This window comes from Delphinus delphis, chromosome 1 (genome assembly GCF_949987515.2).
Source record: "Delphinus delphis chromosome 1, mDelDel1.2, whole genome shotgun sequence".
In the NCBI taxonomy this organism is placed as follows: domain Eukaryota; kingdom Metazoa; phylum Chordata; class Mammalia; order Artiodactyla; family Delphinidae; genus Delphinus; species Delphinus delphis.
In genome coordinates this window covers 52,505,514-52,532,962 of record NC_082683.1, presented here as the reverse complement: position 1 = coordinate 52,532,962, position 27,449 = coordinate 52,505,514, and the positions used below count along the sequence as shown (strand labels likewise).

The window sequence follows — 27,449 nt, the reverse complement described above, 5'->3', positions numbered from 1 at the left end:
TCTCATTTAGATTCTCTCTTATTTCCCCCATATGGAAGGAAGATCCTAGAACTCCTCTCCCTCATTCCTAGCTTTTTCTTTTTCTTTTTTTTAACTTTGCTCCTAAACAGATTATGTGACATAAAAAGAATTTTAAAATTACCTCTTCCCTTAATTCTTCCCTGAGCCCCTGGGTGGTGCCCCTTCACAGCATGACCAATTTATTTTATCGCTATTTTTTGTAACATTATATATATTTAAAAATCTTATGTGTTTGTCTCTCATATACTAATATCATTGATTTTGTCTTATTTGTTTCTTAAACATATGGCAGAATAGAATATAAGCTTGATAAAGGGCTAGTGCTAAATGAATCAAAGTTCGGGAACTTAAATCTTAAATGCACCTGGATGGATTTCAGAGCCAGCCATGAAAGGAAGGGCACACAGTGAAGGTGACCCTGTGGCCTCTATTTTAAAGGATCACAGCTGAAAACAGAGAAGAAAGACATGGGAAAGTCAGTAAATGGTGCTCATGGGAATTTTCAGAATAAGCTCTAAACTACCTTATAAACGGAAACCACTGGTGTTGTTCCCTCTAGTGTGGATCAAATGGACTTAGGAAGAGCAAAAAGTGCCTCTATTTGAAAATGATACTGCAGAGGTCTGCAATTCTACCTTTGTTTAAACCAGATTAACCAGCAATGTGACAGAAGAGCTGACTTCCCCAGCTAAACACTTTAAAACCCAATTTGCATATGACACAGGGTACTACTAATTGTAGAACTTGTCCTCATCATTTGCACTTGTAAATGAAAAGAAAGAGCACTGGAATAGCAGCGAGAAAAATCTGGGTTCAGATTGGTTCCACTACTTACTAGCAGCAGTAGTGCTTAGAAACCTTCATTTCTCCCAACAGTGAGAACGCAGTAACCGCTACCTGAATGAAGCGTTGCCATCAAAGTTGAGTTCAACATACGCTTGCTGAGCACCTGCTCTGTGCTGTGAGAAAAGACTAATGGAGCCTTGCACTTATGACATGTACATATCTGGTGAGACAGAAACTAGAGAAATAATTATGGAAATATTGAACTACAACTGAATGATATATGTGTGAAGGTATGTGGCAGAGAGCAGGTGCCCAAGAGGTATTAATTTCCTTCCCTTTCTCTTATCTTGTCCTCAAAAATGTGGAAGGATGAAATCAGAGCTCTGAAAAGCATCTGGCCCACCACAATGTCCCATCTCTTATACTGATTACCCTTAAACCTCTGGTCCAAGGGACGGAGCCAGTACATGATGGTGATAAAACAATCGCTAGAACTTACGGAGCATGGTTGCCAGTTACCAAGCCAGGTAGGTTACATTTTTTTTTTTTCCAATTTTCTGGGGATTTTTTTAAAAATTTATTTATTTTTGGCTGCGTTGGATCTTCATTGCTGCATGCGGGCTTTCTCTAGTTGCAGCGAGCGGGCTCTACTCTTCGTTGCGGTGCGCAGTCTTCTCATTGCGGTGGCTTCTCTTGTTGCGGAGCATGGGCTCTAGACGCGCGGGCTTCAGTAGTTGTGGCACATGGGCTTAGTTGCTCCGCGGCATGTGGGGCCTTCCCAGACCAGGGCTCGAACCCATATCCCCTGCATTGGCAGGCAGATTCCAAACCACTGCACCACCAGGGAAGCCCAGGTTACATATTTTAGATATCGATGTACACTACAGACCTATGTGTTAGGTACTTCTATCATTCTCATTTTAGAGTTGAAGTAACGGAGGTACAGAGAATCCAAAGTATATGCCAGGGCGCTTCTCTGGTGGCGCAGTGGTTAAGAATCCACCTGCCAATGCAGGGGACATGGGTTTGAGCCCTGGTCCGGGAAGATCCCACATGCCATGGAGCAACTAAGCCCGTACACCACACTACTGAGCCTGAACTCTAGAGCCCGTGAGCCACAAGTACTGAGCCCATGTGCCACAAGTATTGAGCCTGTGTGCCACAACTACTGAAGCCCATGTGCCTAGAGCCCATGCTCCCAACAAGAGAAGCCACCACAATGAGAAGCCTGCGCACCGCAATGAAGAGTAGCCCCCGCTCGCCTCAACTAGAGAAAGCCCACACGCAGCAACGAAGACCCAACACGGCCAAAAGTAAAAATAAATAAAATTATAATAAAATTTAAAAAAAAACCAAAACAAAGTATATGCCAGGCCAGAACTTAACACAGACACATCTTGTTCCAAAGTCCCTGCCCTTAACCGAGGGGTAAACCACAGGGGCAGGGAAAGGCTCACTTCCTCCCAACAATTCATACAAGATTCCCAGGAGTTGGCCTCAACATAATGATTCCATTTTTAGATTCAACAAGTCGGAACAAGGCATGCCTGCTTATTTCGAGCCTGGGCAGGAAAAACAAAATTCATGGCACTTGACACTGCAGCAACCTTGGGTGAGTCACTTTCCTTCGTGTTTACAATTAAATTTAGAACTTACTAATCTCTCAGCTATTGCTCCAAGGGAGCTCTTAGTGCCTTCAAAGATGAGGTTCTGGGACAGTTTAAGGTATTGACTTTGCACAGGGGACCTCTAAATTAGAAGACTGAGGAAGGAGTGTGGAAAGATCTTCTCATTTCATGAAACATACTGATATGACACATTCTGTGTGCATTATGTTATAATCCTCAGCGCAGCACTATGAGCCCCTGAAAGAAAATGCTTGGTGGGCCAGGCAAATTACTCTGATCGAGAGAAGGAGCTTCAGAGGGCTGGACATAAAAGGCAACACTGGGAATGTTCTTTATAATAGATAATAATGGATTGATATCCAGCTTACAATCACCAAAGCTGGCTGACTTCTGCCCCAAGGCTGGGTACTCAACATGTCTCTGTGTCTGGCCACGGTAACTGGTCAAAGTGTGGACACCCGAACCGCACAAGAACATCCTATAGATTTTCCAAAGTGGACCCAAGGGCAGAGAGCCAGCCCCTTTCTGGCAGAGAGGCTTAGGAGCCATGGACAGCCATGCTCATACCGTGCTGAGGAAGCCAGTGTGAAGTAGAAGAGAGTCAGAGAAATGTGCAGAGTCGCCTCTGCCAGCACCAGGTCTCTGGTTCCGACTGTCCCTTCCTGCAATTACGTAAGAAGAACCTGTGGCCTATCAGTGAATTTCCCCTTCTGTCTATAAGATCAAGTTGAGGTTTTATCGCTTGCCACCAAGAGACTTCTGATTAAAATGAGGTGGAGCCCAGAAACGATCAGAACAACAAACTCACTGGAGTTGAGTCTGTAAATAGAGATGAAGTGAACTGAGTACAAGACAACAAACTAAAGAAAGCTGCTCAGCCTAAGAGTAGTCAAAGGACAACTTTTGCCTAGATCAGTCCCACCCTAATTCTTTTTTTTTTTGTGTGGTACGCGGGCCTCTCATTGCTGTGGCCTCTCCCATTGCAGGCTCAGCGGCCTTGGCTCACGGGCCCAGCCGCACCGCGGCATGTGGGATCCTCCCGGACCGGGGCACGAACCCGTGTCCCCTGCATCGGCAGGCGGACTCTCAACCACTGCGCCACCAGGGAAGCCCCCACCCTAATTCTTACCCACTCATCTACCCACCTGGATCAGGTGAAATCACATTAGCAAAAGCTCCCACAGCATCTTTACTTTCCCTTCAACAGTACTCATCAACACTAAGTCATTTATTTAAAGTCAGATTCAAATCCAGGCTGTGACACTTATTAGTTGAGCGTCTCTGTGCCTCAGTTTCCTAATCCATAAAATGAGGATAATAATAGGCTTGATCTCATATAAAATATGAATTAATACACTTAGAATGATGCCTTTTGGAGCACATAGTAAATGCAGTGACAGAGTTAGCTGCCATTATTCTCAGCAGTTCTGGAAGCTTTCTGAAGGGAAGACTTATGTGTCATGCTCACTGTGGCTTGCACAGTGCTGGGGATATAACAGGCCTTCAATATAAAGTCACTTATTTTCTGCTTTCTTTGAAAGATAAGATAATCAACATAGGTTTTAGGTTATATGATCTTAAAATTATGTCAGCAAATAAGCCCTGCCCAGAGAAGTGAAAACTTTACAGATGCAAAGAACATCGTAACATTTCTGAGAAGCTCTGGGATTCAGATCATGAGGCACCAAACATAGGTAAGAAAGTATGAGTTCAGGGCTCTGAGCTGTCACAACTAAGGGCTTCTCTGGGCCCATCCTGCTTGCTGAATAATTATAAGATTACTTTCTCAAGTTAGAACTATCTGGTAAGCAACAGCTTCCTTCTAGGCAAGATGAAATTCCAAGTTGAATAACAAGTCTCCACGGCAGGTCATTAAATTGGTTGGGAGTGAAAGAAAGCTAGCAGGCGTCCAAGATGTGAATTTGTATTAAAAATGTGTACCTGTATTTCTGCTGTCTTTGAGTTCATGAGGTTACTTTACTGGCTACCCTCACATCTCTATATTATCTTCATTATGATGCAGAGGGGAAGAGAATGGAAGGAAAAGCCAAAAGCTTTTCTCTCGTGACTTCTGTGAAGGAAGTAGACTTGACTGTAGATCTACTGTCTTTTTTTATGACTGGGAAAGGGAAATTTATCATGTAGGCAAATCTCAAGTGATTTTCAGAAATACAAGACATAAAGTACAATGAGCTGTGAAAAATGGCACATATTTCAATGTAATTGAACTCTGCCATTGGCAATGTGCATACTGTCACAAAAGAGAGGCCAGCGCTGACTCAGATACATTCTTCCGTAGGGAACGCCTACACTCCTGCTATAGATGCTATTTTCATATTGGATCTGAAATAGAAAATAATATTCACACAGTGGCATCGGCTTCCGTAGCTGAACCAGAAATCCTACAGTTCTTGATGGACAGCAAACTGGGGATAAAAATGGATTTTAAGCACACAGTTCAGGACCTTGTTTTAAAAATGAGCAGGAGGGCTTCCCTGGTGGCGCAGTGATTGAGAGTCTGCCTGCCGATGCAGGGCACACGGGTTCGTGCCCCGGTCCGGGAAGATCCCACGTGCCGCGGAGCGGCTGGGCCCGTGAGCCATGGCCGCTGAGCCTGCGCGTCCGGAGCCTGTGCTCCGCAACGGGAGAGGCCACAGCAGTGTGAGGCCTGCGTACCGAAAAAATAAATAAAAAAAAAAAGAGCAGGATATTACACCTGAGAATTCCAGCCTGGATGTAAGACTTAACAAGAAGCCTATAATCATCAGAAACACATTTTAAACTATTTTTTTCCCCAAACTTGGATCCCAGCACTTTAAAAACACTTAGGAATAATTTTTAATCAAGCACAGCAGTCAAAATTGATAAACTGAACCTGTATCAGAAGTCATGTGGTATATTATTCCTTTAAAATTCTACACTGAACTCATTATCTTCTCCCATAGATGTTTTTTTTTCTCTCTCTTTTTTTAAATTAGTGACAGTATCAGCCTCCCAGTTAACAGGTTTAAAATCACAGCCAGGGACTTCCCTGGTGGCGCATTGGTTAAGAATCCACCTGCCAATGCAGGGGACATGTATTTGAGCCCTGGTCTGGGAAGATCCCACATGCTGTGGAGCAATTAAACCCGTGTGTCACAACTACTGAGCCCGCGTGCTGCAACTACTGAAGCCTGCTCACCTGAGTCCATGCTCCGCAACAAGAGAAGTCACCGCAATGAGCAGCCCTCGCATGACAACAAAGAATAGCCCCCGCTCGCCGCAACTAGAGAAAACCCACACGCAGCAACAAAGACCCAACACAGCCAAAAATAAATAAATTACTTAATAAATAAATAAATAAAACCACAGCCAGCCTTTATTAATCTCTGTCTTTGCCTGCTTTCATCTAATCATTTCCAAAGTACTCCTGATTCCAGGATCACAACATGAAGCAAAATAGATTTTTCTTAGACTTTGGGATTTCAAAGACCAGAAATTTTTCAAAAGGACTTTGAGGTTATAGAGTTACCTTTTTTTTTTGGCCAGGTAATTGAGAGCAAGGGAATATTAGGTTGGAGTATATGAATTTGCTAATTTATGAGTCAAGAAATGGTCAAATATCAGTGATTTAAGAGGGGTCAACCTATTAGAGTCCTCTCCCCACAACTATCACCATATATTACCACCACAATGTCATGTAGGAAGAGCCATTTTAACACTAAAAAGTTAGGTAGGACACACTCTTAAAGGACAGTCTTTTAAATTGAATAAACTTAGCTTTATGAAGAACTCTCCACATGGTTATTATTTTTCATATTTCCCACTGACCAGTGAGAACCGTCACAGATCCACATGGGTCTAATTAATAACTCTTTAGTATTATCTGGACAAAGAAGAAAGCTTGGACTTTGGTGTCTGACAGTGGTCATGTCCTGGTTTTTCTACTTATAGGTTACAAGCTCTATGACAAATTAGACTTCCTAAACTTCAGCTTCTTTATGGGTTAATACCAAATACCTCTTGGAGAGGCAGTCTGGCACGAGTCAGGCATGTAAGGTTATGAGTCAAACATAAGGTTTTGAATCCTTACTGTGGCACTTACTGCCCCTAAGCCTTTGAGCAAGTGCATCAACTGGAATACTCAGGTCCCTCATCTGCCAAATGGAGGGAATAATGCTCCACGATGGGGAGGATGGAGATAATACACTGTGTTCAGTTCCTAACAAATGATAAGTGCTCGATAAATGGTGGATGGTATTATTATTACTATTGTTACTACTACTGTTTTTGTTGGGATAAATAAGATAATCTTTTAAAGTGCCTACTACAGGAACAGGTACCTAATAAGTAGTCATTAAATAACGGTTTCAGGCTTCCCTGGTGGCTCAGTGGTTGAGAGTCCGCCTGCCGATGCAGGGGATGTGGCTTCGTGCCCCGGTCCGGGAAGATCCCACGTGCCGCAAAGCGGCTGGGCCCGTGAGCCATGGCCGCTGAGCCTGCGCGTCCGGAGCCTGTGCTCCGCAACGGGAGAGGCCACAACAGTGAGAGCACCACGTACCGCAAAAAAATAAATAAATAAATAAAATAAAATAAATAAATAACAGTTTCCTCTCTTCCAGAGACACCTAAAACTCAGTAGACAAGAAGGAACAAATCATCTTTCCCCACAAATCTGCTTTTCCTCCTGTTTTTTTTGTTTGTTTGTTTTTTGTTTTGTTTTGGCCACTCCAAGTGGCTTGCGGGATCTTAGTTCCCTGGCCAGGGACTGAACCCGGGTCCGCAGCAGTGAAAGCGCCAAGTCCTAACCATTGGACCACTGGGGAATTCCCTTCCTCCTCATTATTTTATCAGTGAATGGCATCAACCAACCAGGCAGTCAGCCAGCTACCCACGATGTAATCCGAGAATCCTTGCCTCACCCTGCCTCTTCTTCAACTTTGACATTCACACAATCATCAAGTCTACCAATTCTAACTCCTGTATCTATTGAAAATCTGCACTCACTGACAGACCCCCTAGTTTAGGTCACTGTCAACTTTCATCTCATTTCCTCTAGCAGCTTTTTAAACTCCCTGCCTTCAGTTTTGACATCTGCTAGCAGATTCTTCACAGGGAGCTCAAAAGGATTTATCAACAAGCTAATCTCATCATTATAATCCCCCTTTCAAAACCATTCCAAAGGCTTCTGTTGGTATAAAGACCTTTCTCCTGGTCCACAAGGCCCTCCACCACCCAGTTCCTGTCTACTGCTCGGCTTTCACCTTCTGCCAGGCCCACCTGCATGGCCACAGCTAGTAGACCTGGGATGCAGCCTCAGGTACTCACAGGTGATGGGGATGATGTAGGTACTCAAGTACTTACAGGTGACGGGGAAGCAGGCATTCTCTAAGCAGGGGTTAGAGAATGGTGGAAAGGTAGGGACTGAAATAAACTATAAGTACATAATTGATGAAAGGGGCAGCTTGGAATGCTGGTCTGTTTTCAGTAGGAAATAGAAACCAGGATTTTTAATGTAAAAATCTCCTGACAACCAGTTTGTAACCTTTGCATTAGACCTAATGTGGTGAACTCCTAGATGAAAGATGTCTTATTTATCTTTACATTCCTAGAGCTCGATACATCACAAGTTCTCGGGAAATGTGTACTGAATAACGAGAGTTCTAGCACACGCTGATTTTATATAGACAAAATCTGGTGTTAACAATAGCTACAGTTACTGAGCCCTTACTGCATTCCAAGCACTATTAAGAATTTCACGTGCAAAATCACACTTCATCTTCACAGAAAATAGGAGGGTCTCCTCCTCCCCCATTTTTGGGTGGAGAAATGAAGGCAGACAGGATAAGTCACTTTCTAGGTCAGAGCTAGTGACGGCAGGGGGGATGTTTATGTCCATTCAGATATCAGAGCCCACGATTTATATCTGACAGCCTTTTTCATCTGAGAAAGCAAGTACTATCAGACCATTTGGAGATACAGGTATTATTTGTAATACTTAACACTGATTTTTCAGTAAGTACGTTTGAAAACTTTATGTGGATCAAGTGTATGAAGGGAAAGAGGAAAAAGTGTTCCTAAAATGTTGCTATTCTGGCTGGTGGGGACTCAAATGGTAAAACGCACTGTCAGCTGCCGCGTGAATTTCCATGCCACAGCCCGTTTAAGTTAATGATAGTTAATTCAGAAACAATTCATGCCTCCCCAGGCATCTTGCTACCCTGTAAATTCTAAAATCTCCACAAAGAAACTACAGGTTGAATGCCACCTCAAGCTGACTGGAATACTCTCATTTTTCTATTGTTGCCCTAAGGGTCAGAAATTACGTTTCATAATGAAAGACAACAGTAAAGACAAACACGGCAGACCGTGTGAAAAAACCTAAACATTTTGAAAAGTCTAAATGTTCTTGAGGCTGCTGCACACGAAGTAGGTCTGTAATGACAGGGATCACTTGATACAGACTGCATGCACTGTTGCTAAGCAGTGTCATAGAGTGGGGCTAGAATGACGGGCACATCTGCTGGGGGCATTTCCTAGCAAGGTTACCTTGGGCTGCTGGCCAAGCCTTGGGATGATGCTTGTTCTCAAGACCCAGATGGTGTAACAACTGCCATTTTAATAGCTCCACAGCTGCGTTCAGAGGAAAGCTTTAAAGCACGTGTCCAGCAGAAGGTTTGCATACTGGGAGCAAGAAAGGTAAATTCTCTGACTGGCAACTGTCTGTGGAACTTACCAGGTAAACGCATATATTACCTTGCTGTTTATTTTATTATAATTTTTGCAAAGACAGAATATGAGAATATATCCTGCCACCGCCATCTCTTGCAGACTGCTGTTGCCTCTGCCGCAGTAAACTCCCAGGGAGCCCATCAGTATCCACTCTGGCCCCTGTCCAACCTGATCGCTACATTACAGCTACAGTTTAGAGTCACCTCCGAAAGCCCTCCATGGCTTCCCACTACCGTTAGCATAGAGTCCATCTCATCAGCGTGGCCTGGCCCCTGTCAACCACTCCAGTTTAGTTCCCATCTCACCAGTTCTGGCGACCGTGAACATTCAGAATTTCAGTTCCCCAAACTCCCGGAGGCTCTAAGGTTGCCCAGCTCCCTCCTTTGTTTCTTCTTTGCCCCACTGCCTGGTAGCGCCAGCTTCTTCAGATCTCAGTTCAGTTTTCACTGGGAGAGCCCTCCCTGATAAGGTCAAAGCCCCCTATTCTGTGCTCTCTTAGCACCAAGCGCCTCTAGTTCTTAGCTTTTATCAAAGTTGAGATTTCAAGCTATATGTAACATTACACGATGTCACTCTCCCATGAAGACTGTAAGCAACACAAGAAGAGAGACTATGTCTGTTTACCTTTGGTAGCATCTTCCCAGGAACTAGCACAGAGTGTAGCAACAGGCTGAACACAGGAATTTATAAGGTAAAGTCAAGCTTTAATTGTGATGGACAAAGAAGTGGGGCTTTTTTTCTTGAGTGCAGATTATATTAAACACTTGCAAAAAGATTCCAAAATGTGGAGAGACTACATTAAAAGTTCCTCGCATAGGATCATATTATAGTTCTTTAACAGAATCACAGAATTTCCAGTGTAGAGGTTACCTAGAATCAAATTTCTGATTGGGTTTCAGTTTGTGGATTGTCTATATTCTGTCTTCCCCTCTTTCTTCTTCCTCCTGTAATTTTTTAAAACATCTTTACTGAGATATAATTAACATATCATAACATCCATCCATCTAAAGTGTACAATACAATGGTTTTACCATTCAGAATTATACAAGTGTCATCACAATTGAAGTTTAGAGCATTTCATAATCTCTGAAAGAAAGCTTGTACCCATTAGGGTCACTTTCTATCCCCCAGTCATAGGCAACCACTAATTTACTTTCTGTCTCTATAGATTTTGGTTCTGTTTTTTTTTTGGGGGGGGGGTAACATCTGGCTTTTTATTGATTCAATCAATTGGGAATTTAGTAGCAAGTTAATGGCAAGCACTTACAAAATCTGTTTTTCTACTTTTAAAATAAGCTGTCTTAAACAATCTACAGCAACCTAAAATCACAAGAACACACGTGAGTGGCTGAAGCACTTCTGCTGTTAAGTCTGTGGCAAGCTTATTAGTAATTTCCTAACAAGTCTTCTAGTGCAAAGTGCACATAATCATTTGGAACCTCCATTACCATATTTGGCTCTCAGTTTCCCCTATAAATAATGGTGCTTAAATGTAAGAATTTGAAGTAAAACTGGGCAAGTGTGCCCATATTAACAGAAATACCGTATGACCCAGCAGTTTTACTCCTAGGTACATACCCAAGAGAAATGAAAATACACATCACACAAGAACTTGTGCACAACTGTTTACAGCAGCATTATTAATAATAGCCCTATTAATAGGAGTGAAGCCATGCTGCAGATTTTGATTCTTATAGCATCATGTATCGGTACTTCTTTATCTTTCATTGCTAAATAATATTCTACTGTATGGATAGACCATATTTTATTTATTCATTCATCCATTGGTGGACATTTAGGTTGTTTCCATTTGGGGCCTATTATTAATAATGCTTCTGTAAACAATTGTTTACAAGTTTTTGTGTGATGTGTATTTTCACTTCTCTTGGGTATATACCTAGGAGTAAAACTGCTAGGTCATATGGTAATTCTGTTAATATTTTGAGGAACTGCAAACTGTTTTCCAAACTGGCTGTAGCAGCAATGTATGAGAGTTCCAATCTCTCCATATCCTTGTCAGCACTTACATTATCTGTGTATTTGATTATAATCTCCTAGCAGGTATGAAGTGGTACCTCATTGTGGTTTTGATGTGCATTTCTCTAATGGTTAATGAGGTTGACCATCTTTTTATGTGCTTATTGGCCATTTGTATGGAGAAATGCCTGTTCAGATCCCTACCCATCTTTTAATTGAGTTATTTGTCCTTTTATTATTTTGTTGTAAGCTAGTAGCTCTGAAATTATTTTACTGGCTATTAGTATCTATAACAACATGGAGGAGGAGACAGACAAGAACCAAAGAAAACATAAATTGGTTTTACATCAAGGCAGAAAACTATAGAATCAGACAAGGTTAGAGATCCAAAGGTGGTAGCAAGAACAGAGGTTAGATATTTATAAGAACAACACAGGGGCTTCCCTGGTGGCGCAGTGGTTGAGAGTCCGCCTGCCAATGCAGGGGACACGGGTTCGTGCCCCGGTCCGGGAAGATCCCACATGCCGCGGAGCGGCTGGGCCCGTGGGCCATGGCCGCTGAGCCTGCGTGTCCGGAGCCTGTGCTCCGCAACAGGAGAGGCCACAACAGTGAGAGGCCCGCATACCGGGGAAAAAAAAAAAAAAAAAGGAACAACACAGTACTATCTCTTCCTTTCCTTCTCTTGCTCCTTCCTCCTCACCTAAATACTGAGCTTCTAAAGACAGCAAGCTGATGTGAACACCTGTCCTTGAACATCTCAAGCCCTTTAAGAAGTGCTAATAGTTTTGCTCATCACTGAATCCCCTGTACATAACGTTGTCTGACATGCAAGAGATACTCAATTAATATCTGTTGTTTGAACAAATAGATCACACGGTGATACTTCTGATATTCCAAGAAAGGCTGTCTATGTGAACTGCACAATGAAGAGAAGATGGGGTTTAGAGGCAAAGAGAACTGGGTTTGAGTCCCAGCCATAGCACCCACCAGCTGTGAGACCTTAGGAACAGACTTGACATCTCTTAGCCTCAGTACCTTACCAGTAAAGTAGGGCTAAAAACATGTGCATCATTGGGTTAAATAAGACAACCAGTATGAAAATGCCTGGCACAGCTTAGCTTCTTGAAATGTTTTAGTTTCCTTCATTTTATGAAACATCGGTTTGGAGGTCTATATCACTTCATTTACCAATGTGAAAGGTAAATTTCAGTATCTACCTGTTTCTATGTTATAATTTTCTATATTGGAGTTCAAGGTTTAGGGAATGAAAATCACAAAGTTCAGATCCCAGTGTAACTCTCTTGCTGTCCCTTGACTTCAGTTTTGTTCTATATCTGTATCTCTCCGAGAAGCAGTACTGCATAGTGGTTTAGAGCGCAGCCTCCAGCCTCACAGTGCATGGACCTGGATCCTGGCTTCACCAGGTGATTAGTTAGGCAACTTACTTAACATTTCAGTATCTCAGTTTCCTCATCTCTTAAATGGAGATAATACTAGTACTAACTTCATAGGATTGTTATGTGAATGATGTTAGAATAATGCCTGGCACACAGGCATTCAATAGATGCTACCTATTATCAGCAGTTGCATTTTGGGGTTTGAAAAAATTCACTTCAGTTTTCCAAGTCACACGTAATGCTTCACTCAGAACAGCTAATCCTCATCTGGCTGACGCCTAATGCTTTAATCAGCATAACATCATCATCATCATCATTAACAACAACTCCCCCTTACACAGTCATTCCGAGCACTCTGGCATGGTTCTGCCTAGTACTTTATAGTTATTAACTCCTTTCTCTCACAATAACCTTGTGTTTCTTTCTCCCATTTTATAGATGCAAAAATTGAGGCACAGAGAGGTTAAGCTGTTTGCCTAAGGTTGTATGGCTAGTAAATGGTGGAACCAGGATTTGAATCTAAGTAGAATGGCTCCAATCTTTGCACTCTTAATAATTTAGCTATACTGCCCCAAAAGAGTGTATTATATTAACACAGATATCCCCAACATGATAAAAACATAGGTTTATACCCAAAAGATTAAAATACTTATTTTAGGGATTCATGCTCTTCTATGTCAAGATACCAGGGAGACAAGGACCCTTCAGGATGAGGTGCAGCTCTTCTAATTTCTAGTTTTGTGGTCTTTCACTAAGCAGCTTAAGATCTCATCTGTAAGTCAGTGATTAAATAACTCCTGCCCTACTTCTTACATAGGGTTATTTTGGGGATAAAATTGAATAAAATTACGAACTAATATCATGTTAGCAAAAATAGATATTAAAATATTTAAGCTAACGAGATAATAGATGAGGCAGTTTTGCAAATTGCAAAGCTCTGTGCAAAAAAATTTTTTTAAGTTCCTTTCGAAAGGTTTAAAAAACAGTCTTAACAGGCTCTCACCTAGACTTCTGAAATAGATTCCAGACACTTCCCTGTCTCCAGTCTCTCACAATTGGAATCTATGCTTCACCAACCATCACCTGATCCGTTGTCTAAAAACAAGTCATTCTCCTTTTAAAAAATATTTTAGAGAAATCTAATATCTACTGAAGTTATTATAAACTCCTTGGCTGTGAATCTGGGGACTCCTGAGATATGGACGAAAGCCAATCATCACTGGATAGTGGAAATAAGCACTGGAATATATGTAGACTCATGGCTTAGTCTAGCTCGGAAAACAGGTAATCTTGGAGAAGCACTTTAATAGCCCTTTGGAGTATAGTTTCTCATAGGTAGCACCTTGTATATATGTGTATCCATGTAGTTAAGGAGACATTTATTGAGCACTGAACATAAAAAGATGAATATGTTAATCTATAATTCAAAGCATATAGTCTCTTCAGTTCTGTGATTCTACTGTTCAACTTCTATCTGATGCTACTGTTCAACTTTGCACACTGTACATCACCCACACTGTTTGATTCACCTGGTGAACCCCTCAGTAGCCAATCGCTGTCTCATCTTTAAAGGTTCACCTTAAAGGCCAAGAGTCTAAGAAACCGTCCTTAATCCCTGAACGAGACGGTTTTCCTTTCACTTTTGAACTCCTGTAACATTTTTTCTCTCTCTCTTTAATATACTTCTGCCTGGTCTGATTTTCCAGGTACAAATTCTGTTATCCTCACTGATGCTTGAGGGTAAGCTGCTTAAGAGCAAGACCTGTGCTTTTCTCCTGGTCTCTCCTGTAGGGGCCAGCAGTGTCTGATGAGATATATGCTCCCACAGGAAGCAAGAAATTCAACCTTTAAAGGGTTAGAGCTTACTGTTTCCAACGGACATAAACTAAGGTAACAGGAGTCAAGGCCCATACAGATCACATGCTGTCCTCTGACGAGGTGCATCAGCAACCATCCTAGAACGGTGCAGCAAAGCAGGGGAGCTGGTGCCAAACTCATAACAGAAACAAGCAAATGACGACTAGTGATGAGGAACTGTTATTAATACAGTTGACCCTTAAACTACATTGGTTTGAACCATGTGGGTCCACTTACACACGGATTTTTTTCAATAGTAAATACAATAATACTACACAATCCGCCATCTGAGGTTGGTTGGAGCCGTGGATGTGGAGGAACCCAGAACACAGGGGACCTTATAAGCTATACATGGATTTTCCACTGTGCAGGTCAGCATCCCTAACCAATGCATTTTTCAAGGGTCAACTGTACTTTATGATGAGACAATAATGAATATGTTAGGTTGAGCCAGATGAAATTTTTACCCTCAAGAACAGCAATTTCATGATTTAATATAATTTGCTAATTTATGCATTATCTATCTCCCTTCCCCCATCTACCCATGAATGAGTCTCCATGAAGGCACGCGTTCTGGTACATTTTGTTCCCTTTTGTATCTCCAGTGCCTGGAACATAGTGGCATTTGGCAAATATTTTCTGAATTAATGCATGAACTTGCTAAGCACCAACTATGTACCTTATACTCTACTACATGTTTATACTTTATTGCCTATTTGTTTCTCATAACATCCTGGTCACTCCCATCCTTCAGATGAGTAAACTGAGGCTTGGTGAGGTCTAACTTGCTCAAGTTAGACACACCCTTAAGCAATGCTAGGCCACTTATATTTATATTTATGCTATAAAAGTTGTTCACATTTGGCTATCTTTCCTCAGTTGACTAGACCATGTATATTCTATTGGAAATGGTGACAAAGAAATTGTAGAATACCAAAAAGAGAAGGAGGTGGGGGGTGGAGGGGAGAAAGAAAAATACCAGTCAATGGGTTTGGGGAAGCTTTTATTCTTATTAAAATGCAGTATGAAAGAATCTAAACATTATCCTTAGTCTTTCAGGTCCTCTGCCTGAGGGTAGGGCTCTTCAACTATTTTGGCACTTGGAGCCCCATCACTGGTGTTGCCTTCTTGGGAACAGAGGGTGGATGACGGGTGGCTTTTGCCTGCAGCCTGTAAGTGAGCCTCTGTGGGACTACCTGCCTCTCCCAACAAGCAAGGGAGCGTTCTCACTCTTTTTACCATTTCCTCTGTGGATGAAATCAGGGGCCTCTACTTGCAAAGTCCTGTTGCTTTAAAAGATTTTTCCTTAATCTATCTTTGGAGAAACAGTGCCAAAAAGAACCAGTTAGTAGGGTTTTTTAAATTTTTTTTTTAAATTAATTAATTAATTTATTTTTGGCTGCGTTGGGTCTTCATTGCTGCGCTCGGGCTTTTCTAGTTGCGGTGAGCGGGGGCTACTCTTCGTTACAGTGTGCGGGCTTCTCATTGCGGTGGCATCCCTTGTTGCGGAGCACGGGCTCTAGGCGTGTGGGCTTCAGTAGTTGCGGCACGTGGGCTCAGTAGTTGTGGCTCGCGGGCTCTAGAGCACAGGCTCAGTAATTGTGGCGCACGGGCTTAGTTGCTCCGCGGCTTGTGGGATCTTCCCGGACCAGGGCTCGAACCCGCGTCCACGGCATTGGCAGGCGGATTCTTAACCACTGCACCAACAGGGAAGTCTCAGTAGTATTTTTAAATGAACGAAGGAGCTGGAGTTTGAAATTCGTTGATGTTCCTCATTCCTCTTCAGTGCAAAGATGCAGTTTGTCTTTTGGAAAGGGAACAGTGTAACTTTGGCACGTCTTGTTCAAGAACAATGGTCATAATCTGTTGGTCCCACTATTCTTGATGCCTCACATAGGGTTTGTGTAAGAGCGGACCATTATAATTTCCACTCTTGCCTAAATGTCCTTTTCCTTCAGCCTGAAAGAATCAGTTCATTTTCTAGGATATGGAATCTAAGCCAGTCCTGATATATATAAAAGTTGAAAGAAGATAAATGGATGATTTTTCAAACTCCCTGAAGTAAAATGAACAACTCTGTGGTGTCATAAAATCACAGTGACCCACCTAAGTGATTAACTGAGACTCATAAGATATTTTGAAACAGAGGGGAAAAAAAAGCCCACATTTCTTTCTAGAACTTGCAGTCTAACCCTGGAAGTGCTAGGCTGCAAAACAGAAAGGTAGATTATGAGCAAAGGCTTGGGAGTCAGACCGAATGAGATCAATCTCCAGGTCTAGAACATACTAGTGAGTGGCTTTTCGCAAGTTAGTTAACATCTCTAAGCAAGCCTTCAGTTTCCACACACGTAAAAGAAAAATATCGCCACCCACAGCTGTGAGGATCAGAAAATGAATGTAGAACACAGGATAGCACGCGGTACCCAGTAAAAGTTCCATAAATATTAAATAACAAGATATGAAACGTTAGGACACATAAGGAGGAAGAGTTCCCTAAAACTGCCTCTCTCCTAATGCTCTAGCCCTTGGGTAAGTTTAAGTATCTTTTATTATGAACACAGGAATCCATTTAACATCTCTTTTCGTGCCTCTAGAACTAATTCAGCACCACCCTAGCCTTAAAGAAACCCAATATTAAACAAGATTTAAAAGAGATTGCTTCTTTAGTCCCAGACAGCACAATTCAAATATGAAGAAAGTAGGAGAGTACACTGTTCTTTGGGTCATTTGCTATATGGAATAGCTTCCCCTGTCTCAGAGATCCTAGAGAAGGATCCTAGAGAAGGATCCTAGAGAAGGATCCTAGAAGATCCCATTCCTAGAGAAGCAAACACAACTGATCCAAAATATATACAGTTCATCCCTAAAAAGAACATTGGATGAGACACCCAGTATTCTCACCAGTTTGGAGCTTTCACTTTTAGGCAACTGTTTGATACAAGCTTCGAGACTGCTGTCTTCCTCACTGGTGCCACTCTGATCCTATGAGACATTAAAAAGAAAATGGCAAAGATGTCATTCTTCACTCGCACTGACTTGAACTGTAGTACAGATACTCAATCATAGTTGCTTGTTTTATTGTTGTAGTGGATATTGTTTCTTCTTTTCTTCCTTTCCAGTAGGACTTTTTCTTTTTTTTTTCCCATGGTATCTACAATAACCTGTTGCTCAGAGATACACCTTAGAGAAAGCTGATTGCTACTCTCTGCCCCAAGAGAAGGCCTGATTGCCTTAAGGCTAATCTTATGCTTTTTGCCAATGATTTTGTCAGGAATGGGTACGTGATCCAGTTCTGGTCAATGAGACACCAAGAGAGGTTTGTTGGAGACTTCTGGAAAGGTCCTTCGTAGATCTTAAAAGAACCACAAGAAGTCCCCATACCTCCCAAGTTAACAAGAGAGCATGAAGTGCAAATAGCCATGGGCAGCCATTCCACAACCAGAAGGAAAGCAGCCTGTGAATGACAGAGCAGAGGCAGAGATGGAAGAACTGGTTCTCTGATGACAAAATGGGGCCACTGGACCAACCAAACCTGAAGCCCAGCCTTATCCTTAGCAATCTTCTAAGGAGAGCTAATCTACTTACTTATTTTTTCAGTCAGTCTGAGTTAGCTGCTCTGTTCCCTCCAGCCAAAACTTTCTCAGACGTTTGTTTATCTTCTGCACAAGGTTAAACTGTTTGATGGGAGACTATGTTTATCTTGTTTATTTGTGAAACTCAGGTACCTAGCACCCTGCCTGGCACATGGAAAACACTTGATAAATAGTGGCCGAACCAATAAATGCAGTACTTGCTTTCTTGATGACTTTTTTCCTGCGGATTCCTAAAAATATTTATTTAATGTAAATGAGACATCTGGTAATAATAAGCCACATTAAAATTCCAAAACACATTAGGCATCTCCTCAATTGAATTATGATATATTATATATTATAGTTACTTTCTTTGCTTTCTGAGGACACATAGAGGAGAATAAGGATAATAAATGGAGTATTTGCATTGTATTTATATGGATTTTTATTTTAAAACACCACCATCTGGGATTAGTACAAATTCAGGTGGGGTTGTTAGTAGAGAAATGGTTTTGATTTTGAGACATTCAATCTGGTAATTTAAGAAATGCAAATTAAAGCAAAGATACAGCATTTTTTCATCTATCAAATGGACAAGAGAATAGAAAGAGAACATTCAGTATTGATAACGTTGTAGGGAAACAGGAATTTTCACACACCATTGAAAAATGTAAATTAGCACAATCTTTTCAGAAAAAAGCCCCATACATTATGTAGATATAAATGCAGGGAAAATACGTGCAAGCACATAGAACAAACTTTTTAAGTTGCATACTTCTGGAGAGTAGGACGAGGGATTAGGGAATTTTTGCGTTAGTTATTTCTACAGTGTTCAATTATAGAAGAGTTAGTGTGTATTACTGCATGTTAAAAACAATAAAGGAGAGACATGAGAAATATCTAGAAGGAAAAAAATCCAAGAAAGTAAGTAGCATGGGCTTTAGAATTGGTCAGATCTGAACTCAAATCTCAACTTTGACATTAGAATTAGAATTATGAGATTTTCTGCAAATTACTTTCTAAATCTGGGTACAGTTGACCCTAATGTGAGGATTAGGGGCACAGATCCTCCCCACAGTTGAAAATCTGTGTATAATTTATAGTTGGCCCTCTGTATCTGTGGTCCCTTGGCATCCAACCGCAGATTGGGTAGTACTGTAGTATTTACTATCGAAAGAAATCTGCATATAGGTGGATCCATACAGTTTAAACCATGTTTTACAAGGGTCAACTTGTGCTTGTTTCTAAAGTACAGATAAAAATATCAAATTAAAAATACTACCCCATCAGGTTGCCTTGAAGATTAATGCACTAACATGTAAAATGTCTATCAGCACACTAGGTACAGTTAATTTTGTTTCTAGCTTTTTGTTGAGACAGGTTCTTTGTCCATGACCTGTTTCATGTAGTCACCATAAAAAGGCTAAATAAGTGTGTACCACTGTGATCCCAATTCAAGGATGATAAAAATGATACATTTAAAATAACCTGTTAAAGAACTCCTAGCCAGTAAGAGGCGGATCCAGGATTCACAGCTAGGTAAGAGTACCATCAAAGGCCATGCTCTTGGTAACTATGCTCCAGGCCCTAAGTAAATGATTCTCTTGTTTCTCTCTTATTCTTTCTTTTCAGTACTCAGTGTTGGTAACTAATCTTATGGAAGACAGGATTCATAATCTTAACAAAAAAAAAATCACTGTCATTAGACCATGGTTTTAACAAAAAGCATTTTAGCATTTGTTAACCAGAAAATTTCAGTAGATACATCCTCCTCTCCATGAATTTTGGGTAATCAAGAAATTACCATATAATATAAACATGCCGAAGTTAAAAAACAAAGCTTGAAAATATATAGATTTTCAGTGTTTTAGACAGTGGGTAAGTTCTAGAGACAGAAAAATTCTGAAGAAACAAATTATACTTTTAAAAATCAGTATATAATAGATGAAAAACCTTTAATGCCTTGATTACTTAGTGTGTCTAGTTCTGTAAGCTGTGGGAAGCCCTGAAGAGGCCCTGGGGAGGCTATGCTATCTAACGGGAGGATATAATGGAAACAATGCTTGTAACTGTAGCACTGGATTGTAAAACAAATCCACAGGTGGCTTCTCTAGTAACACTGCAAATGGCCAACTCCTCTGTCCCAGATGAGAGGAGCTTTTTCACCAGGATGGTGGTTAGCTGATGCCATTCATCTAATTAAATATATGTCTCCTTGGGGAAAGGAAAGTGATGTTTAAAAAATCAGAGAAGTCGTTACAGTTCTCAGCAAAGTGAGTAAAAGAGATGAGATCTTCTTGGTCTTTATAAAATGAATACAAAAGAGGGAAAGAAAAGAGCTGTTTGATGCTTTAACTTAGAAAATTTAAGAAAACATGGGGAAGGCAGTCTAGGTTACACATGATCTACAGATCCTTTAAGATTTGAATAAAAACAAAAAAAGAATACCCTTTACATCTACATCCACAGAATTTATCATACAAAGCCATGTCTCAAATGCCCCTTACTCCATAAATCCTTTCCTTCTTAGCTGGAAGATGTCTCTTCTTCCTCTAAGCTTACCTAACAGTTTACCTGAATTCCTTATGTCACATACATCATCTCATTTGTATCCTAATTATGTATGTACAGAATTGATCTCCGTGATGAGATGGAAAGATGCCTGACACTGCCATCTGAGCCTCATTCATCTCCTTGGTCTGATTCATTTTTATATTCATCCTAGGTCTGTCTCATTTCAAAGTTGATGCTCTTTTTAACTGTACCTTGAGACCCTTCTAAAGCATTTCTTCTGTTTTTAGTTACTTGTTTAGTCTGAGATAGCTCCATAAGGAGGGTTTAAAGTCAAAATCTAGATGGAGAGAAGAGGCAGGTAAAAAGGAAGCTGGACTTGAAAGAGGTTAGCGATAAAGTATTTACTTTCCTAGGAGAGCCAACGTTTATAAAAGAGTTTTCATGCTTAAATGAAGCACTGAACAAAAACAATGTGGGTTCTGTTCTGAGAACAGAATGGCTCATATATATAAAATACCCTGCTGACTAGAAGCTTAAAAAACAGGAATCAGTCAGATGAAAAGGGAAAAACAGGTCAGCAGGCATGATTTCCAAAGCACAATTGCATCATGGTGGTTTGAAGACCATCTGGCTGATGGACGGTGGCCCACTGACACCCAAGATGATTCAGCTAATCTGGATGGCTGGGTTCCCTTCCTCTGTTGCTGATCTTCAAACCACCTGTCCAAAGCTGCCAGCTCAGCCAAGGCTGCTCAAAGAGAATGACCTTTCCTCATGAAGACTGTGGTCAGTACATTCCACAGTGAATTACGCTTTACAGATGAATGAAAGGAAAAGGCATGGCTCATGATTGTACATTGAACACAGACTTTACTGCCTTCTCCCCCACAAAAGGACTGACAAGAAATGCTACTCAATCCCTACTGAGAAGTCTCTTCCAAACCCTCTGAAAGTTTTAAACTTCCTCTGCTGGGTTTCTCGAACATCTTCAACATAAAGTGGTAATAAATTTTATTTTATTTTTGTACTACTTTATTTTTTTCATACCCAGTATTTGTCTACAGTTTTCTCCAACTAGACAGTGAGAACGTTGACAGTAGGAATTTATGTTTTACTCGAGAGTAGGCTATCAATAAAAGTTAAAATTAGTTAAGGATGTTATTGTGGTTTGGAAAACACTTCTGATCAGAAAAACATTCCATAGTGTTGTTCCCTACCCTCTCTCCTCATTTAACATGACAAAAGAGTAAATACAACTGTTTTCCTTTTAAGATTTTACTAAGCAAAATTAATAACAAAAAAACCCCAGCAACTATACCTCTCTGACATAATTGAAAATTCTTTTTCAAAATAAAACTTATGTTGGTTTAAATTTTGTCATCCCCGTATGTCGTAAAACCAACACTCTCTTCAAAAAACCACAAAATGGGGCTTCCCTGGTGGCGCAGTGGTTGAGAGTCCGCCTGCCGATGCAGGGGACACGGGTCCGTGCCCCGGTACGGGAAGATCCCACATGCCACGGAGCGGCTGGGCCCGTGAGCCATGGCCACTGAGCCTGCGCGTCCGGAGCCTGTGCTCCGCAACGGGAGAGGCCACAACAGTGAGAGGCCGGCGTAACCACCCCCCCGCAAAAGAAAAAAAAAAATCACAAAATGATTTATTAGTTTCATTGCCAGCCTAAGTTCACAAATATTTCTTTCTGCAAAGTCATGTTTACTTGATGTGACAAATTAAATTTCTTTCTCCTACTCCCAATTATCAGCATATCTTCAAGGCTATTCAGAATTCCAGAAAGGCAATGCACAATTAAAGATAAAATGGAAATTATGCTAATAGGAATCCTTGGGTAATCAACCTCTCCATTCTGTATGAGGCCTGCTCCATTTCACTTAGTATTCAAAAAAGCACAACTTCTGAAAAAAGAAAAAAATGAACGTTCTTACTTCTATAAAGATATTCTAAAAGATTCAGCCTGCCTTCTCGAGTAATGGAATAAATATCTTGCCTCCCAAGTATACTTGAGCCCTCATAGCTCTCAGGAGATACCATAGCAGTAACTTCCTAATTGGGTTTCCAACTTCAAGACATTTTTGACTTTGCTATTACACTAATCTACGTGAAGTAGAGCCCTGCTCACACAATTTCATTATTCAAAATGCCTTCAACAGCTCCAAGTGCCTAATGCGTGACATCCAAACCTTCCGAGATTTAAATTCAAGACTCTCTCATTTGACCTCAATTTATTTTTCCAACGCCATCTTCTATTACTCTCTTTCACATACCCATTATATTCTTCTCCCCATCCCACACCCAGATTTTTCTTACTTCTGTGCTTTTGTTTGTGCTATTCCTACATTCTTATCTAACCGTATTCATATTTTAAAATACAATATATCCATCAGAAATAGCTGTTCTCCTACTAGGAAATACTATTCACCTTCTGTGAACTCCTCCTAAAGCTTTATCTCTTAGGACACCTTGTTTTAGTAACATACATGTCTTATTTCCCCTATAAGACTACAAGCTCTTGAGGGTAAAGACTATGTGCAATTAATCTTTTTACGTTTTGCAAAGCAGGTATTTGGTAAATAATGGCAGAATGAACTGAATCAATAAGAAGTAAGTATGCAACCGTAAAATGAAGCATCAAGGATACAGCAGGAAAGCCATTCACTTATTCCACAAGTATTTATTAAGCAAGTACTATATGCTAAGCACTGAGGACTCAGTGGTCAGGAGGACAGTAAGTCTGACCCTATAAAAGCATACAATTTAGTGTGGTGTTCACAGTCCTACATTATTAAAACATGGAGATAACGAGGGAAGGAAAAGTGACAGAATCCTAGTTGATAACCCCATTTAGAAATGGGTCCCTCTTTTTCTATAAGGCCCAAGTGATATCACATAAAGGACAAAGGGCAATTTTCACTTTTTAAATGAATCATGAGTATTATTTAACTATGAAGAGAGTAAAGATTATTAAAGGGAACAGTGTAGGATGAAGTTGGTCATAAGAATAGTATCTCACATTTTTGAGCACTTATATTTCAGGCGCTATGCTTATTAATCTGTATACATTATTTTATTCATTTTGAGTCATAGAAAACTTGGAGGAGGCTTCCAAAAAGCAATTCTCCATGGACTTAGTGGTTATGAATTAACAAAGAGGAAGTGGGGAGGCAACCCAAGTGGAAGAAACAATAGGAACAAAGGCATAAGGGGGAAAATCAACAGATGTATGTGGAGCGCACAGCACGTTAATACACTGTAATGCTGAATAACACAGCTGCCTCTGGGCATATGCGTATGCTACATAGCTGCTCTAGACCCCGGTCTCTTCTGTAAAGTGGAAATAAAAATACTGTCTCTCAGAGGTATGGATGTAAATAGGACTTGGGACAATGCATCCAAGATAGTGGACACAGTAGATACTGTATTCAATCATCCTTTTCTAAGTTGCTGTCCTGTCAGCAGAAAGGCAGCAGAAACCAGCTGGCTGGGTATAAACTAGAGAAAATACACGGTTAATACTAGAAGTCACTCCTGACAGAAAGTAAACAAAAGAAACCAAACAGGACCCCAGAAATGGTCTTCTCAAACTAAATGTTGACACCAACACTATACCTTTACTCACTCTAAAACACAAAAGCGGGATCTCATAGCAGATTTACAATTCGATGCCAGGCTAGTTTTGTTGCTCACTGCACTGAGAAAAAATATGGGCAATGAAAGAAAAATTCAGTTCCAAGTGGATGCTATTTTGATGGGAACATTCATAACTAACAGTACTATAGAAAAAATTATTCTAAAATACTGACCCCCACCCATCCAAAACAAAAAGGATTTATATGACATTCTATAAACGCAAAAGAATTAGGAATTAAGTACTAACACTTATTGGGTAGCTACCATGTGCCTGGCACAAGATAGCTAGATCTAGATAGATAGATCTAGATATCTTCTCCTCTCCCTCTCTCATTTAATCTTAACAACCTTACGAAGTAGGAACTATTGTTATCTCCCTACAGTAGGAATTATTGTTATCTCCCTACAGATAAGTGGGGACAGAAGTTACTGTAACTATCCAAGTTCACATGTCTGGTGTATGGCTGTGCTAGGATTTGAACTGAAGTAGCACCCCTCTGGGGCCCCTCATTTCCACCACTGCTAACTGCCTACTCTGGTCTCAGTTAGAATGAAAATACCCAGTGCCAGCAAAGCTGTGGCTAAATGGCTATCAGTGGGGAGTCAACATCACTACAATCTTTTCTGATAGTAACTAGTAAATACAGATTAAAATTTTGAACTTGTGTACTTTTTGCCTCAGCAATTGTACATTGGGGAAATCTACGCTATAGAAATAAAAGCACCAGTACCAAGTGATTGACATACACATGTGTGCAGGTGCGCACATCACACATGTATGTTTATTTTGGTATTCTTTTACTGGCAAAAAATTGGAAAGTAATCTGAATGTCTGTCAATTGGAAAAAATATATAATACAGCATATTAAATATGACTATTAGATTAAGCAAAATAAAGCACCTTTTCTCTTTTTAATGTATAGAATCTATTCCAGAAGAATGCAGAATATGCACCTCAAACTTAACCAGTCTACAATGACCTCTTAATTTCTGCCTAAATGTAAATGGTACCACCATCTACCTAGTTGCTCAAGCCAAAAATCTAGGTCTATCCACGATTCTCTAGTTCCCTTCGGTTCCCACATTTAATCAAGTCTGATTCAACATCCAAAACATCAAGAATCATCAGCTCACTTTTCTTTGCTTCCAACCCCAAAACCTCATCTAACCACAATCAGGTCTTGCCTGGGCTTCTGCCGTCTAGTGTATTACTTTTACCTTCCTTTAGTCCATTCTCCACCTGGTAGACTATATTATCAGGTCACCCTCACTCCCCTGTTAAAAACCTTCCAGTGGCTTCTACTGCACACAGACTAAAACCTAAACTTCTCACTCTGACTCACAAAGCTCCTCTCTCCCTCCCACGTCACATTCCCTCCCTCTCTCTTGCATTTTATCCCACTACTCTCCAGGGCTCCCAATATGCGCCCCCAGCTTATTCTTGCTTGAGAGCTATTTTTGTCCTCTCTGCAGAGAAAGCTCTTCCCCCTTATTTTTGCATGTCTGGCTCCTTCTTATCATTTTGATCTTGTTTAAATTTCACCTTGTCCAAGAGGCTTTCCCTATAACCAATCAAAGTAGTCACAAGCCACATTCCCTATTTTAATTATCTGTAAGACACTGAACACTATTGATAATTCTCTTAGTTTATTTATGCATTTGCTAGTTAATTTCCTCATTAGAAGGTAAGCTGAACCATGTCAGCGAGACTTATCTGTTTTATTCATGCCTATTTCTTTAAATACCCAAAATAGTACCTGGCGCGTAATATGCATTCATCGAATACTTGTTGAATGGAAAGAATACGTATCATATGATCAAATATTTACTAAAAGAGACACTATTCAAATAGTTTATTTTTGTTATAGAAGCAAAGGAAAAAGTATAGAAAGATACTAAACAATAAAACTTAACTTCCTTGAGGAGGTACGGAAAGGAAAATAAAATTTTCTAATAACTGCATTGTTTGATTAGTTATAATAAATGCGTATTTTAGGGAATTAAAAATAATTTAATAAGTAAAAAATGAGAAGAGAATGTAACGTTCCTCAGCTGGGAATCCCTCAGCTGATTATTTATAGAGCCAGCTACCTATCTATCTATCCATCCACCTCTAGAAGCATATTACTATGTTAGCAATCTTGTTGTACTAGTAATTTCTTCATCAATAGATGAAAATATTTAAAGACACCAGCAATCATAGTATTAAAGTGTTTTTAAACCATAAAGAAAGGTACGATTCAGTCATTAAAAAAGAGAATTTTCTAATAAATTCTGAAATGCCTAGTTAGGACAAATTTCATATCTAGAATGAACCTTAAGGAACTTTGAAAAAGGCAGTACTCATATGGTTAAGTTCTAATGTGTTTGTTAAACATTGTTATATTACTTTATAATCAGTGCCTCAAATACTTCCTATTTTAATTAGGGAAATACCCTAGCTATTAAATTCTGAGTTTGGAATACCAGATACTGAAAATCCACGTAATTCATTCACTAAGCTAATTAGCAGTCATCTTACCTCAGTAGAAGATGGGGAACTTGATGGTAATGGAAAGGGAGTAACGGCCATCTGATTGACCGCATCTTCATTTCTGTGGATGTTAAAATAGGCAGAATCAGTACACAGTAAAAGGCAGTATCAGTACACGGTAAATACTAAGTTCTTGGCTCAAATTAGAATCACTTCCTCAGTTCTCAGTTGAAAATGCACTCACAGCACCACAGAATTAAAAAAAAAATGTAAATATACACTGGTTTTGAGCATGCAAAGCCATTAGGTACAAAAACAGATGTATTACTCAGGGGATACCAAGATACAATTATTAGTGACAAAGAGTGATGATGCTAGAAGTTGGCCAACTTCTGCTTAGTAAGTCAGGTGCTGCAGAGGATACTTTTGGAAAGGCATCAACTCTTTCAACACCGAGGAGTATAAATTTTTCATATGGAGGGTGCAACCTCTAGGCCCCATTAATGTCTGGAGCATTTTGTTCTTTGAACTGGAAAGGTTCCCAGCCTCCTCGTTTGGCTTCTAAATTTGTTCTGCCAGATGAAGGATGATGGGATGTATATGACAGTCCCCGCATGGGCGGACTGTGTGAGAAGGAGTCTAATTGGAGCAGAGGAGGTGGGAGCTAAAACTTCATTACCAGGAAGACAGGCACAGAACAGCTCCTAGAATACCAGTTCTGGTGATTTGGGCTATTTCCACTATGTTACTAGCAAATGGTAGGTAAGCAGTGGTTCTGTGGGAAATCTATCCTTTACTGTTCATTCGTGACACACAACCAAAATAGTTATCTCAAGATTTATGTGAAGTTTGACTTTAGGTTTCACAA

The 27,449-nt window shown here is 40.4% G+C and overlaps 1 protein-coding gene across 7 annotated transcripts in view; it reads right to left on the bottom strand.

Annotated features, from left to right (window-relative positions):
* Positions 1–27,449, bottom strand: part of PATJ (PATJ crumbs cell polarity complex component) — a 356,331-nt gene that overhangs the window by 73,781 nt on the left and 255,101 nt on the right. For all 7 annotated transcript variants that reach the window (XM_060022954.1, XM_060022983.1, XM_060023011.1 and 4 more), the window contains 2 exons: positions 26,630–26,702; positions 17,279–17,359 (listed from right to left, as the gene is read on the bottom strand). In XM_060022954.1, the coding sequence (XP_059878937.1) occupies positions 17,279–17,359; positions 26,630–26,702 (154 nt within the window). The remainder of the gene's footprint in view (positions 1–17,278; positions 17,360–26,629; positions 26,703–27,449) is intronic.